The sequence below is a fragment of the Fulvia fulva genome, chromosome 4 (genome assembly GCF_020509005.1).
Source record: "Fulvia fulva chromosome 4, complete sequence".
In the NCBI taxonomy this organism is placed as follows: Eukaryota; Fungi; Ascomycota; class Dothideomycetes; order Mycosphaerellales; family Mycosphaerellaceae; genus Fulvia; species Fulvia fulva.
The window spans coordinates 4,794,115-4,808,981 of record NC_063015.1 but is presented as its reverse complement, the minus strand read 5'-3'; the positions used below and the strand labels follow the sequence as shown (position 1 = coordinate 4,808,981).

The 14,867-nt window shown below is 54.1% G+C and overlaps 6 protein-coding genes across 6 annotated transcripts; 2 read left to right on the top strand and 4 right to left on the bottom strand.

The window, feature by feature from the left end:
- Positions 1 to 102: 102 nt before the first annotated feature.
- CLAFUR5_20093 (uncharacterized protein) lies at positions 103 to 408 on the bottom strand (the record flags this gene model as incomplete). Its single annotated transcript, XM_059462935.1, has 1 exon — positions 103 to 408. One exon carries the CDS (start codon positions 406 to 408, stop codon positions 103 to 105), a length of 306 nt encoding a protein of 101 aa, XP_059318983.1.
- Positions 409 to 1,257: 849 nt separating this feature from the next.
- On the bottom strand, positions 1,258 to 1,943 carry CLAFUR5_05066 (uncharacterized protein; the record flags this gene model as incomplete). The annotated part of the gene is made up of 3 exons (XM_047904214.1): positions 1,258 to 1,503; positions 1,558 to 1,708; positions 1,765 to 1,943. 3 exons carry the CDS (start codon positions 1,941 to 1,943, stop codon positions 1,258 to 1,260), a joined length of 576 nt encoding a protein of 191 aa, XP_047760189.1.
- Positions 1,944 to 3,503: 1,560 nt separating this feature from the next.
- On the top strand, positions 3,504 to 4,646 carry CLAFUR5_05065 (Hps1-dma1 cluster transcription factor tfc7; the record flags this gene model as incomplete). Its single annotated transcript, XM_047904213.1, has 1 exon — positions 3,504 to 4,646. The coding sequence occupies one exon, from the start codon at positions 3,504 to 3,506 to the stop codon at positions 4,644 to 4,646; it is 1,143 nt and encodes a 380-aa protein (XP_047760190.1).
- Positions 4,647 to 4,924: 278 nt separating this feature from the next.
- CLAFUR5_05064 (Ecp59-1) lies at positions 4,925 to 5,311 on the bottom strand (the record flags this gene model as incomplete). Its single annotated transcript, XM_047904212.1, has 1 exon — positions 4,925 to 5,311. The coding sequence occupies one exon, from the start codon at positions 5,309 to 5,311 to the stop codon at positions 4,925 to 4,927; it is 387 nt and encodes a 128-aa protein (XP_047760191.1).
- A 2,366-nt stretch (positions 5,312 to 7,677) lies between these two features.
- Positions 7,678 to 11,559, bottom strand: CLAFUR5_05063 (uncharacterized protein; the record flags this gene model as incomplete). Its single annotated transcript, XM_047904211.1, has 3 exons — positions 7,678 to 9,072; positions 9,141 to 10,797; positions 11,288 to 11,559. The coding sequence occupies 3 exons, from the start codon at positions 11,557 to 11,559 to the stop codon at positions 7,678 to 7,680; spliced, it is 3,324 nt and encodes a 1,107-aa protein (XP_047760192.1).
- A 2,365-nt stretch (positions 11,560 to 13,924) lies between these two features.
- Positions 13,925 to 14,648, top strand: CLAFUR5_05062 (uncharacterized protein; the record flags this gene model as incomplete). Its single annotated transcript, XM_047904210.1, has 2 exons — positions 13,925 to 14,425; positions 14,481 to 14,648. The coding sequence occupies 2 exons, from the start codon at positions 13,925 to 13,927 to the stop codon at positions 14,646 to 14,648; spliced, it is 669 nt and encodes a 222-aa protein (XP_047760193.1).
- Between the last annotated feature and the right edge of the window lie 219 nt (positions 14,649 to 14,867).

Below are 14,867 nucleotides of genomic sequence, written 5' to 3'. Positions count from 1 at the left end.
GCTATAAGCATCCCTAATCTACGATGGCACTCATCAGCATAACACTCTTGTACCATGGCCAGGGATACACACCACCGCCTCGAAGCATCAACCAAGTGCCACTCAACAAGGCCCTGGGCAGCCACAGCAACACCCGTATCCTCCTACAAGCTCAAAGTATCGTTGGCAATCGCCCTTTGTGTTGAAAAGTCTTCCAAGAAACGTCGATCCAGGGCAGTCCACACGACCTAATGCATCGTATGGGTACTGGTAGCAGTCGCTTCCGCACACTCCCTGAGCGGTGATGAGGCTCAGGCCGGAAAGACCGACGAGGAGGGTGAAGAAATGCATGGTGGGCAGTGTCGGTTGGAAAGACTTGGACTGGTGACCTCCCTTGGTGTATGTTGATGAGTGAGGATAATGAAGCATCGCAAGTCCATGGAGTGCGATTCTGCCATTCTTATACTTCCTAGGACTGCGGATGCGTCTGCAGCCCCGAGTCTGTGCACAGAACAGCACACTATGCACCTTTCCCAGAGCAGTAACTTTGCGAAGCCCAAATCCGGTCGCATGTCTATGCAGCTGCAAAGCCGTTGCGATGACAGCGACTGCAGTGGCCTGTCACACCAGTTTATCTCGACTCCTGCAGCGCTAGTCGTCTTTTGTGCATAGAGATGACCCGGACAACGTCGACTCTGCTTTCTTAAGCAAGTATCGACACTCTTGCACACCTTCATTGGACAGAGTCCTTGCAGAGCCAAGACACAGTCTACTGTATGCAGATGTGATACTGTATAGACGCGATAATCTTAACCCCAGACGGATGTCACAGCTGCGATTGGCAAGACACTGTCTGCTCGGGCGGAGAACTTTGTTGCTGTTTGGGACATCATGCTCCCATCAATCGTACACAAGTCGTAGGCTACAATTCCTGCACTCTTATATGTGGCTCAGATTTCCTGCGGTGGATCAATTGGCTATCCTTCACTTATTTCGTGCCTAGATTGGTCGGCTTTGACACTGTCTGAGACTTGGAACTTGTAGATAGGGCGTACAGAGAGTTGTGATACGACAGGCACTACTTGCCTCTTGCACTCAGATCGCATCCCATCAACGCTGGCGTCAATGCAATGGTGCGCTCTCGAGACGTTGTCCTCAGTGAGGGAGAATTTTGTATTGATGTAACAGAAGAGTGGGAAACTCCCGGACCATATTATACCACCATTGTCCTACACTTGACGTGCGCCGCTAACTTGGATTCCTGTCTGCAACCCCCTCTTAGAGCCCAAGTGAGCTCCTGATAGCAGGAGGAAGCATATCAATGATCGTGCTCAATCCTGGCAACCTGTCCAGGCCAGGGATTGCTGGAATAATCGGTGGGTTGATCGGGTTGCCTGCAATATCGATCGGGATGGTGATGTATGTAGGCAGCTCAGTGATCAGACACGTGTCTGGGTTGAACTCGGCCGGAACCACGATGCGGGTCTTGATGGGGAGCAGGACGTTCTGCGCTGCGCCGAGGGTCTGGCGGATGATTTAGACACTTGCAAATTTGGAGAGTGCTGTAGTACGACTTACCACGATGGCATCAAGAGTACCGGTGCTGTTGTCGGCAGTGGAGTATCTGCCTTCCACGTAGCCAAAGACTTGACGCACGGTCTGTGCGAACACTTTCACGGTATCTCCGCTGAATGTTCCTGGCTGGATGCCAGGAAGGCCATTGATGAAGCTAGTAGAACACGTCAGTTTCCAACCAAGGCTGTCATGTGGGAGGGCGGGCGTTACAGAAACGCATCGCACTCCGGTGCCAGTGGCAGATTGTTGATCCCCTCAAGGGATGCTGCTCCCTTGGCATTGAATGCATCGACAATGAACTTGAGGTGGTCAATGCGCTGCTGAGGTGGGCAATCGGCTACGATACCAGTTGCCAGGGCAAGAGTGGTGATAGCGTAAGTGAGCTTCATGATGTTTTGTGCTTGGGAATTGAGCTTTGAAAGTATCTGCAGTCAGTCCTGCAGACCGATACAGGCTCTGCGCATTTATAACCTCCAGGATCAGACACCTGACACGCTTCCGAGATGGTAGGTGACGAACAAGAATGCTCGTGGCAGGCGTTAAGGCGTATTGCGTGCCATTCGCACAGTAGGTTTGACCTAGTGTGACGTTCATGTGCAGTGTAGATCGCTACTCAATTAGGGCGCCGCAGAAGGTCCCAATGTGGTTAATGCGAAGGCAGACCAGCCAGTCCGCTGGGCTGCAAAAGGGCCGAAGCCGAGAAGCGGCCCGGCCAATGCCGCAGTGTCTCCCGGCAGCACCACCTCATCAGCTCCACTCTACTACTGCTACTACTACGACGTTCTCACCTGATCTCCCTCGCCTCCTGGCGAGAACCTCGTGGGTTCCGACGAGCTCGTCTCTATCTGGACGCTGCCCCTCTCAACAGCTCAGTGACGCTGCGCGTGACCAGCGCCTCCATGCGGCAGACTCCACAACAGGCTAGAACTATGGACTGCTGCCCTGTTACTGGCACGACCACACGACTGCGCCGACCGACAATACCGACAGTCGCCGCCACTAGCAGCGACATTCTGGCATGCAATGTGCAGCCAGGCCCACGAATACTATAGTCGGTAAGTCAGCATTGGGCGCGGCACTGACCATGATTACTTCACGCTCGTCCTCCAGACGCTACTGTCCTATCAACCAGCATATCCAGCCAACACCACGCAACCATCTGGCCAGCGCACTGGCCCGAGCATTGCCGGCATCTTCTTCTTGATCATCATTGGTTGCTGGAACCATCAAACTGGGCCGGCCACGCCTCAAACACTTGCCAAGGCACTTTTGAACCTCCAGCTTCCCAACTAGACACCACAGTTCCTGACACCGACTAAGGTCACTAGCATCTTGGCAGGCACACTGTGGGGGACGGTGCCGTGAGTGATTGCAGCAGGCCTCCGCGAATACCTGGTTCCAGGACTTGCTACACGCACGGGTGCGCAGATCGTCAATTCCCGCACAACGCGCTGTTTGCTACTGCTCGCATCTTGGTACAACAATCAGAATGCACTCCAGTCCGTTGAGTGATGCAATCCACTCAGCCTCTATTGCCGCTGTCGGCCACGTGCTACAAATTCTCCACGCAAGACAAGTTGTTCTGCATGCTGTGACCTGCGGCTCCAATAGGCTCAACATCGATTGTCGTCGAGCATTCTACCGATGCGCTTACGGTTCCATGCACGTGGATACTAGAGCGGTGACGGTTCATTGCACGGCGGGACCTGCTGGGGCTCTATTGGTCTGTTCGCCTGAGGACCCACGGACCTTACTGCACTGGGCCACAACATAGCTACGCCCGACGTTACCACGACTCCTTCTTTACTGGGAAGCTTCGTGGAGTAGCCGCACCTGACGGTCAATCAGATGAGGCTGCCTGAGTACATATCTCACGTACACCGACACCATGGGCGCTCCATGTCTAACTCTGCGTGTATCTCAACCATTCGCCACATCCTCCATACACAATGTCTACCATCAAGTATCGCGCTGCTTGCGATCACTGTTCGGCAACAAAGATAAAATGCACACAGGAGCGACCCCAATGTGCCAGATGCCGTGCTCTCGGCAGAGACTGCCACTATAGCAGATCTCTCAGAGCGGGCAAGCCGCCACGATCTAGCCAGGGACTGAACCGCAAGATCTCCAATGCGCCGGTACTCCCACGACATAACACACCTGCCTCGGCTCCTGCAGCAACGTCCAAGCCGGAACTTTGGCCTACCATGTCCACACCGTACCCGACACCGCCAGCTGTCGCGCCAACGGCAGAGATGTTCCACTTCCCGGACCCATCATCTGCGGCAACCAGCTCATCGTCGTCCCCGTCTGGTAGTGACTGGTTCTTCGACTTCAATGATGGCTCGGCCGACGGTCTAGGTGATCTCACGCCACCATTGGAAGTCCCTGAGTCGCACCTTCCTCCCAAGCACCATGATATCAAACATCCCGCTTTTCCTCCACATAGCATCGACTTTGGAGCATTCGAAGATCTGATCAACATACCGCCTGCAACTCCACTACTAGCCAACACTAGTCCCGCAGCCGGAGACAGATGTGCCAAGCTCGCCATTGAGACGCTAAACAGCTTGTACGACATGCCTGCAACGCACCTTGACAGCTCTGGCAACCGCCACCCATCAGTGGACCAGACTTTAAACACATGTGCTAGAGCAGTTCGGGCCGTCCATGAGCTCGTGAACTGCTCATGCCAAAAGGACTTCTACCTTCCGATGCTCATCACTGTCGCTACTTCAAAGATCATCGCATGGTACCAAGCTGTCGCCTACATGCGAGATCCGGGCACCGAGCTTCCCGATGGAAAGCAATGTGTGAGGGAAGTCGTTGTTGAAGGACCACTCAACATCGGCGCTTACCAACTCGACGACAAGGTGGGCTGGACTCTCAAGAATCAGATCGTGTTGGGTCAGCTACAGAGGCTCAGCGAGGCCGTCAGCATCTACGACAGGAGGTATTGCAGTGATAGCTTGGGAGGACCCATGACGGAAGGTGAAAGATTATACTCCAGTATCGTTGGCTTCGTCAAGTCGCGGTTACAGTTCACGATCCAGGAACTGGAGGGAAGGATCCGGAGTGGGCATGCGCAATGATAGCTTTGGCGGGCGTAGGAAATAGACTGATGCATGGGTGGTGTTGTGCTCTGACGCGATGTATAATACCCGTGTGGGATTTCATTGGATCTGCTGCTGACGATACATTTGCTGTACAGTAACGCTGCTATACATTATGCATGAAGGATAGACAAAGTCTTAAAGACATCAAGGAGAGTCGTTGTGCTCATCATTCATCCGCCTTGTGGTCTCACCATGCCCCTCTCCTACCCACTCTCATCACCTCCTTCCGCGATCCTGACAACGTTTTGCATAACTCAGTACTCTTCCTCAGTTCTGACATAACAAAGCACGCTCCCCACTTCCACAACGTTCGTACTCAGCACCGCCGGCTCGTTCACATGGAACGCCTTGCTTCCCGGCACAACACCCGCAGCATCCTTGTACGCTCTGCACTCGATGCTGTTGATGTCAAGGCCGCCGAATGGCCCAATGTTGGGGTCGATGGTGAGCTTCGAGGCGGAAACGCCACCCAAGCTGGTGAGAACGTTGAGCTCGATCGGTGCTGGGGATGCTGTCTCGGGCTGGCCGGCTGGGTTGGTGTTGACGGCGAGGGAGACGCCGTAGTATTGGTCACGTCTTGAGAGCGGAGTGGCGGTGGAGAGGGCTGCAAGAGCCAGTGTGAGAAGGGCTGTGGTGTACATTTTGATATTGTTGGTGTGGTGTGGTGGATGGTGGTATGGATGGGATTGTTTGTGTTCTGATGATGGATGGTGCTGGGTGTTGTTACTGCGAGAGCAGGTTGAATTATATACCTCCTCCAGCAGCGACACTCGCTCTTCGAAGCCTATACAAAGTAGCCATGCTCGTGAGAGTGGACATACACGAGCTGTGCCGTCAGCAGGATCTCGAGATCATGACGCAAGTACGAGAAGGAGCATGTTCTTGCTCAAGCATTGCTAAGTACAGCGTCTCCAGATCAAGCTTGTTCTGCGCTGTATACAGTAATGTCTCGCTGCTCGTGGAGGATGCTGGTGGGTAAGGTAGCATTTCGATGTGGCGAAGGTAATACATGAGCGTCATGGTGCGGCTGAGGTGCCTATTCTTGTCTCAGCTGGAGGTTGGACTACACACGTGATCTTGTCAGCGATTCTCGCAGCTGTAAATCTGTTTAGCTTGCATCTGCCTGGTTGATTCATTGCGAGTTATAGCCGGCACTTGGGTGGCTACGGGGCTTGGAGATAGTGTTCCGACCAAAATGCGAACGATCTGTTTGATATGGAGATCCTTATGTACAAGCACACACTTCCAATGAAAGTATCAGGTCAGCTCATTCACCCCTTGCATCGTCGTTTCATGACTTGCTTCCGTCACAACTGATGTAGCCTCGCTCTCGTCGCTACGCTCCTATACAGCAGCTTTGGCCAAGTGCTGTCTGTCCCTATACTGATGGTCCTCTCGACCTCGCAGAACTCTCCACCCGTGCCATGAGTCTTGAATGCCATGATGCCCATACCGTATCCAACACAGGAGAGCCATGGCGCTCGTATTGACCAACATAGACTTTGAGTCTGGTCGTGCAAAGCCTCTTCGTGATGCGTCTCTGCAAGAAAGGGACTGAAGGCACGATAGTCGTGGAGGTGCTTTACAGGGTCTTTCAAGCTCGTGCCTGTATAGAGGGAATAGTTTTGGAGTGGCCGATCCGTTCTCAAGTCGCTGCATGCTCGATTTTTAGCGCGACAATAGTACTTCTGCAGAGATTAGCAGCGACACACGTGAAGTGTAGCAGATCGGAAAGTGCCGACGATCGACACCACGTGGACTCGTGCCCCGTATGCACGATACCGTACATCCTGTATGTATCCGACCTTCCTTATCCGACCTACCTACCAAGGGCGGTCAGGTTCTTACGCCCAGCACGTGTGCCAGCACCTGTGGCCCCTGTCTTTGCAAGATTGAGCAAGCGCTAGTCCGCCGAAGCATACAGCATCTTGGAGCATTGGCATGCCAAGTCTTTACTCGCATCCGCCTCAGAGGAACTCGAGCCACCACCACAGTCTGGTCTTCAATGGAGGACTCGGCACCAGTAGAGTGGTCCCGTGCTGGTCGGATGTGTTCTTGGTGGAGCAAAGTCATGTCTGAAAGTTCCGAAGAACATGGATACTTCAGCACCACGGCGTGTACGGTGTGGCGGCTTCTGGGACAGCTCCTTGGCGTGGGATGGTCTCGAAACAAACCACAGCTGTAAGGCTGCTAGCAAGATGCCCACGTCCATCGCCAGGCCCCTCAGCATGAGCACAATGGAGATGAAGCCGCAGATGCTGTGGTCACGGCCACGCCGGTACTGGCAAATCACAACCCCAGCTGCTGCAGACGATGCAGTCCCGTGCTTGGCTACAGCACATGGCTAGTTCCATATACCGCGGGCGGTGGATGGGTCTTGCTGTCGCTACCTCTCATGCTCGACATAGTCAGACAGGTGACGTGAAGCGTTGTCCGAGCCAGTCCGGGAGGCGGGTTGCCCACTCATTGTCTCTCCATGCGCTGTCTCGAGGGAGGTTAATACCGGAGTTGATGTAGTTGAAGAGAGTGCGATGGTGTGCGCGTTTGTTAGAAACAGGAAGTTGATGTTCGATGCGAGAAGTCAAGCTGAAATTGGAACGCTTTACGGAACCGCTTGACGGAACGCACGTTGTTCCGACTGCCTAAGAGCTATTTACATACAGCACCTGACACCAGGTGCACGTGACCGACGAAGAACGCTGAGAGCATCGAAAAGTATTGTCACTCTGAGTTTCTGCCTTCTCGAGTAGCCAGCTTGGTGGCATGGAAACAAATTCCATTTCGACCTAGATCTTGTTCTGCTCGTATCACTATCTTACACGCCGTACCCCGCCGTCGTCTCGTAGAGTCTGAGACGGCATATCAAACTCGAGCCTCAGACTCTGCGCGAACGCAGCATCATCAGCAGAACAAGCCTGGTGCATCATCGTCAATCCCGTCAATCTAAGCCGCACTATCAGCTCAGGTTCCTCGTACTGTACACGACCCGGTCGTTCCAACCTCATGCTTACTCTTCTTCACTCTCCTCCGCCTCGTCATCGTCGTCCTCCGACTCTGACTCGATCTCTGGTGGGATATCGTACTTGCCAGCCTCATCCAACTCCTCGCGCTCCAGATTCAGCTGCTCCTCTTCAAACAGAATCTTCGTCTGCTCCTCTTGAAACTCGATCGCATCAAGCTGGCGCTGCTTCTCCTGCTCCGCCTCCTCCTTGAGACGAGCCTCCTCAGCTGCACGTTGCTCCTCTTCTTGACGAAGCTTCTCTTCCTCCTGGCGGCGTAATTCTTCTGCCTCGCGTGCTTTCTTCTCGTCCTTGGCTCGCTTCTTCTCGTCCTTGATTCGTTGCTTCTCGTCTTTGATGCGCTGCTTCTCGGCACGGCGAGCCATCTCTGCCTCGTAGAGGAGTTTCTTCTGCTCAATCTCTGCTTGCCTCTCGGCCTTCTTCACTTGCATTTCGCGGCGCTCATTGTCGATGCGCTGCTTAGTGGCTTCGAGGCGCAGGCGTGCCTGCTCGAGATCATCATTGGAGACGAAAGTGTGCTTCTTGGATGGTGTGGGTGTGTCTCCGTCGTTGTGATCTGCCATCTCGAGCATGCCACGCTTCTTGGAACGGTCTGAAGCCACTGAGGTGGTGTTTGCTGGCAGCTCTGTGGTGCAATCCTGCTTGATATTGGGCGTGTCCGATGCCGGCAAAGTGGTCTCATAGTGAGACTGATCGTCGGCAACAGGTGCTGAATAGTTGAATGGCTCAGTGAGGTCGGTACGTGTCTCGGCACGCTGGACTGACTCAGCGAAGAGCTCTGCGCTGGCAGAGACCTGCTTTCTATTGATCGGGGTATTGTTGGTGGTAGGTGGGTCGGTAGCTACACGGCTCGAGTCACGCCGTGGACGCATGTTGCTACCCGAGCGGAGCGTGACCATTCCCGTCTCTTCGTTGGTAACGGCTATCTCGTTGATGATGTTTTGGAAGTGCGTTTGCACCTTTTTCGCATTCGGATATGGGCCGTTCTGGTTGAAGAACCAGATCAACTTGTCGGCATGGCAGCCCTGTGAGGATATACAGTTACGGATCTCAGTTACAGTTGGAATGCGGTCGTAAGCAGGCATGTTACTGGGTTGGCGGCGCTTGGTGTTACTGCTGGTAGATGTGATGTTGTTGCTGTGCGAAGAGTTGGTTCTTGATCGAGCTGACACTGCTTTTGAAGAATCTGCGGACCTCACTTGGCGGCTCACTTCGCCGCTTGCACGTGGTTGGCCAGCTGATCGCGAGTCATATGCGCGCTTGTGATCACCAAGTGCAATGGAGCCATTGCGAGTGAGGTGACTCGTATGAGGACCGTCATAGTCGATACCGGCAACCATCATAGGCTCTCCTGAGCGATCGATCGAATAGCTTGAATTTACCTGAGTCTATCTGTCAGCTACATACAGGCCTACTTTGCTGAATCTGATGTGTGAGGGGATGGCCTTACTGCAGCTGGCCGCTTGGTCCTAGCCATGCTCGGGCGCTTGAATGACTCCACTTGATCTTGTTTGTTGGCCATGTCCGTGTTCCTGTCGAAGTCGCCATCATCACCAGAACGATACTGCTCTTCCTTCTCTGCTTCCTCCTGCGGTCGCTCGTAATCTGCTTGGTAATCTGCCAACTCCCGTAAGAATGCTGTGTCATTCATGCCCCTGCTTTTGCTTCGCCTGGGATCCTTTGCACTGGGTGACTTCGACGGGCTCTTTCCAGGGAGGCGAAACGTACCGCCAAGCGTGCCTTTGGTCTTTGGAAGTTCGAGCGTACCGCCAAGATGCTTCGTTGGCGTGAAGTGTCCCGTCTGGCGTTTCTTGGTGGGTGGTGTCAGGTCGTCCTCTTCTTCTCCGCGACTCTTCTTTCTGCCCTTTGAATTGGTTCCTGGCTTGAAGTCGGTGGCTGGATCGAGTTGTTGCACCTCTTCAGAGCGTAGCACGCAGCCGGCTTGCTCGAGGACGGGCTTGGTGCGGTAGTAGAAACAGAACTTGCACCATGGCTTTAGGCCTGGGCGACTCTCTTGCCAGTGTCTGCGGTGCTTTGAGCTGCGCTTTTGGCCAGCGTCACTCCCGTCGGGATTCTCTCGGAAGACAAGCTGGCAGTCCGGCGTCAGGCCACTGTCGAGCACGATCTGTGGCTTCACGGGTTGAAGTTCGCGCTCAGACTGTACTGGTTGTCGTCTCCAGCCGCCGATAATCTGTCGCTCGTCGCTCAGACCGTCTATGTCGATCCAGCGGTCGGGCTTGAAGTACTTGGCGATGCTGTCCTGACTGATGTTGACCGTAAGACACAGACTACCGATACCAGGTTGGTCTGAATCTGGGATCGGAATCTCCCACTCCGAGTGTTGGTCTGCGAAGTTGTCTTCGAGTTTCTCGGTGTGAAGTGTGCCCTCGAACATGGCAGTAGGTGGAGAAATTGATTTCCACTCGGGTGGGTATGGGCAGTTGAGAACTTTCTCGAATAGAATCTTGCGTTTGTTGACCACCTTGGGCTCCGCATCTGCACCACCTTCGACCCTGGACTCGTGGAGGAAGGAGCCATCTGCGACGAGATCGAAGGTTCCGGCCCAAACAGTGCCTGTGAAGGTGCCCTTGATGGCGAGCTGATCACCTGGGTTGACGGCGATGAAGCATTGGGCGATGTTGGCTGGCGCTGCGTTGCCTGCTGCTGGGAGCACGAACTCCTTACACGCTTCGCCGTTGATGTAGACCTGGACCTCGGCCTCTTGATCGGTGTTGGGCCGCGCCACCTTCATGTCGCTGGCGATGGCCCTTGCTGATGGAATGGGTGCTGGGAGAGCTTGTGCGCGCGTTGGCGGTACTGGTGGCCGGTTGCGGTCACCGGCGGTCGTCGAGCAGCGGCGGTCGGAGATGGAAGTGCTGAGTGGTTTGGAGTTCGGAAGAGGTGCTGGAGCGAAGCGCGCTTTTGTAGGCGGGCGCTTGGACGTGTCACTGGCCGCTGTAGGCGTGCGTGTCCGGCTAAGAGCGGCGCAGAGTGAGCAGAAAGTGAGTGACAGTGATTGGATCAGGCCGATGACCACTAGGGGGGTTGTCTTCGCCGTTCGATGCGCCAGCTTAGCAAGCTGCAAGGCATTACTGCCTCGCCTCAGTCTGCATGTCAGCAGCGCTATACAGAAAGCATATCAGGCCACACACTGTTGGTAGCCACGCCGCAGAAGGACAGAGTCGTCCCGTGGTGAATAGCGCTCCGCATGCTTCTATGTCAGTATCCTGCAGGCTGCTACGGCTGGCAGATGCAGCGTGCAGTAGCGATTGGACGAGCAGTCGGAGGCGCGTTTCGAGCGTGTACTCCGAGCCGAATGCCTACTACCACGCTGACGGAGGACGCCGGCCCATGCACTCGGAAGCTTTGTGCGGGAGACTGTGTTGTCTTGTGGGCATTCAGTAGTAACGTGATATCCAACCGGCAGCAGCCAGCATTGACTACAGCCTGGAGCTCAGTCTTGATCCACTCCCCTCGTCCGCCCAGCGAAACAGTGATCAGAATGTTGGTGCGATGCACTTTCATGCGCTTCAAACTCCAGCAGCGATGGCCTTCACGTGAGCGCACCCCCTCTTCGCGACTACAACGACGACCTACACCAGCGCTCCCAGTACCTGATATCGCTGCCGGGGGATGACAGCGTGAAAGCAGCTGCAGATCATTCGCTGCTGCGAGACAGTCTCTTTCTGCGAGACAGTCTCTTTCTGCGAGACAGTCTCTTTCTGCGAGACAGTCTCTTTCTGCGAGACAGTCTCTTTCTGCGAGACAGTCTCTTTCTGCGAGACAGTCTCTTTCTGCGAGACAGTCTCTTTCTGGCCATGGCATCTTTCCATCAGCGCTCTCGGATGTTCGATTCGGCTCGCGTCCATGTACGGCTTTTATCGAGATGGCGACAACGATGCGTATGTTCGTAGAGCTGCTGGACACCGACTCTGGGGGAGGATAGAAGGTGTTCAGCACACACTGGACGAAGCATAAGGACAGAACTTGACGTCTGGTGTTGTCGGCGTGAAGCGGGTCCGTCGGCGCACCGGCACATGATACATCTGGTCTCTCCATCCATTGAAAATCTGAACCCTTATCGATATTCCAGGTTGACAGACAGCGCACCAGATCAGGGTGCTGCACATCGAGCCCTCCAAGGAGCTGGATGCCCCTCTTGTTTGCCGGCTAGAGACTACAACTATCACCACAGATGATCATCTCGCACTGTCTCATGCCTGGGGGACCGCCGAGCCGACAGACTGGATACAAATCGACAACCAGTCGCTGAAGATTTCCGCCCATCTGCACCAAGCTCTGAAGCGCATTAGGCAGAATGCTCGTCACTTGTACCTATTTCAGCAGACAGTTCGTATCTGGGTGGACTTCATCTGCATAAATCAACTGGACTTGACCGAACGATCTCAGCAGGTCACCAGAATGGGCGATATCTATCTCAGATATGATACCCTGGTGATCTGGCTGGGCGAACGGAAACTTGAGCACCGGGGAAACGATACTGTACGACAACTGTTATCCCATAGCTGGTTCCAGCGTCGATGGGTCATCCATGGATATACCCTTGCACCATCTGGCAGACGATACTTTCTACACGGCAGTACAGTAATCAACTCGATGCGGAGAGGACCTACGGGACATTGAAATCCTCTGATCTACTCTCGCAGGCCGCCCCAATGCAGGATGTGGACAGGCCAATAACTGGTCTGCTTGGTTTGCTACATCAATACTTCGATGCTTGTTGCTCCGTTGATCACGGTCGCGTTTATGCTTTTGTCAATATCAACTCTATCCGCGAGGAAGTGGCTGCGAGCGAAATTGCCCTCGACTACCAACAGAGTGTAGAAGAGCTGTATGTCACGGTGGCTACGACAGAGATCAGACTGAGACCGAGAAATACTGCAGCGCTTCTAGCGAGTGCAGCGCTTCGCGGGCACGGCTCGTCAGCGCTGCCTTCCTGGGTCCCTGATTGGCGAGTGCATCCACACGGAGCCTTCGTCGAAGCGCACGAAGCGCTCGAGCATTGCTTCAGCGAGGAGCGCGGATCTGTGTTTGGTCAAACGCTTGGAAATACACTATGCGTACGCGATATGCCTTTGGTCAGACCGTGTTTCCCGCCCAGACATACACTTGCCCGCGGATGCGCGTGCTGTGGCATATTTGCCAAGCACTACATCTCATGGTCCATCACCGTGAAGCGATTTATCGACACGGCCGATAGGAATAACTGGAAGATGCTTTCCATTGAAGGGTGCCGCGTGGTCTTCTTCTTGAGCGAGGAAGGTCGAGATTACCGGCCACAACAATGCTTCCCGGTTTCCATCGATACAATTCTGCCCAATCTGACCACTTACAAAGGAACGTCCGTCACGATCGTGTAACAACATTCTTGGACCACTACACTCCCTGCGATATGGTTGATAATGCCCCGACGCAATGCTCAGGTCGTAGAACAGATGATCAAGCTCGTCAAACCGATGCCCGCCGGAGCCCGCGAAACGAGCCTCTGGCCTTCGTCCACAACCACGACCACGACTTGGACATCTTCAGGATCTTGATCATGTGCGTCGTCTGCCACACTGGATCCTCCCGGTCAACGTCCACCACTCGGAATCCCATCTTTCTCCAAAACTCTATCGCGCCTGGGAGGAACGGATGCGTGTGCAGATAGAGACAGTCGATATTGGAGGCGCGCGCCTCCTTGCAAAGAGAATCGAACAGCAGCGTCCCGAGCCCACACCGCCGGCCGTCTGGAGCCACAAAAAGACGCACCACCTCGACAGTCTCTAGATGAGCATGTTTGAGGTGAGGATATCGATGGTTGTAAGGCACGAACCCAATCGTGGCCACCAGTCTCAGATCAGAGCGTTGTTCACCTTCAAGAAGCTGTGGGCGCTCGTAAGCTGCGAAGAACCAGCCTGTTTCCACCCATCGTCGCGTAGCACCTTGTAGCGGAGCTTCTTTCCAGACCAAGCCGGCGAACATCTGGTGCCTAGTGTCATTGATCCAACTGACGACGTGGTCGATATTGTCACTGGTAACTTCTCGGAAGATCCAGTCCTGCTTTGTGCTCGACTTCCTGCGCATATCCGTGCTGTTGTGGTTCCACTTAGCCCTCGCATAGCGAGTGCCTGTCACCCACTTAATATCGGGCTTGGCGGAGGGTCACGCACCTGATTTTGGGCGTAGCAGTCTCTTATTATCCTGATTATTCATGTTGTAATAGCCGTAACGATGCCGCGTCAACACAGAGGGTGTAATAGGCCTCGTGGCCGCCCTGCTGGCTCTAGCAGTAGCACCAGCGTGTCCAAATACGCCGACGAAGAGCGCCAGATTGGTGTTGTTCTTGAGCAGGCTCAAGAGCGTGTTAACGCGTTACTTCCACCTCTTATCAAGCACCTATGTAACAAGCAACCGGCCGGACAGTCGATATATCAGAGGGCGTGTCATCGATGGAGTAGGAAGCACGGTAGCCTGACCAATAGGGCTGCTGTTGGGGGCAATCTTTCGGACATCCAGTCGGCCGCGTTGAAGCAATATATTATTGATCGCGATCGAATGGAGCTGCCAATATCAAAGAGACTATTGACGGAAGTCGGTGAGCATATTGTTAAGCGATCGCTGCTGCCGGACGAAGTGTTCAGGCCCTTCGGCGATAGATGGGCTAAACGGTGGCTTGAGAAGCACAGTATCAAGCTAAAGAAGACCAAGCCTATTGAGATTGCGCGGAAGGAGGTACGTACGCGTTCGATATTGAAGGTGTTGTTGCTACATTCTAATGTTGCGATAGGCCCATGATCCAATCCGTATTCGAGACTGGTTTGATGAGCTGAATAGGGTGATTGCTGAGCACGATATTAAGTCGATCAACACCTGGAACTTCGACGAAAGTGGCTTCCGCATTGGCATCGGTGGTGCCGAATATATCCTCACCATGGATCCGAAGAGGCGTTGCTAGATAGCGAGCGAGCTTAATCGCAAGCATATCACGATGGTGGAGTGTGTATCCGCGCAGGGTGTTGCTATCGTACCTATGATAATCGTCGAGGGCGTGATGCTACTAGAGTCGTGGTTCACCGATCTGCCGAATCGGTACTGCGTTATAATGACCGACAGCGGTTATATAACTAATGACGCTGCTCTTGCTTAGATTGTCCGTTTCGAAAAGGAGTCTCGG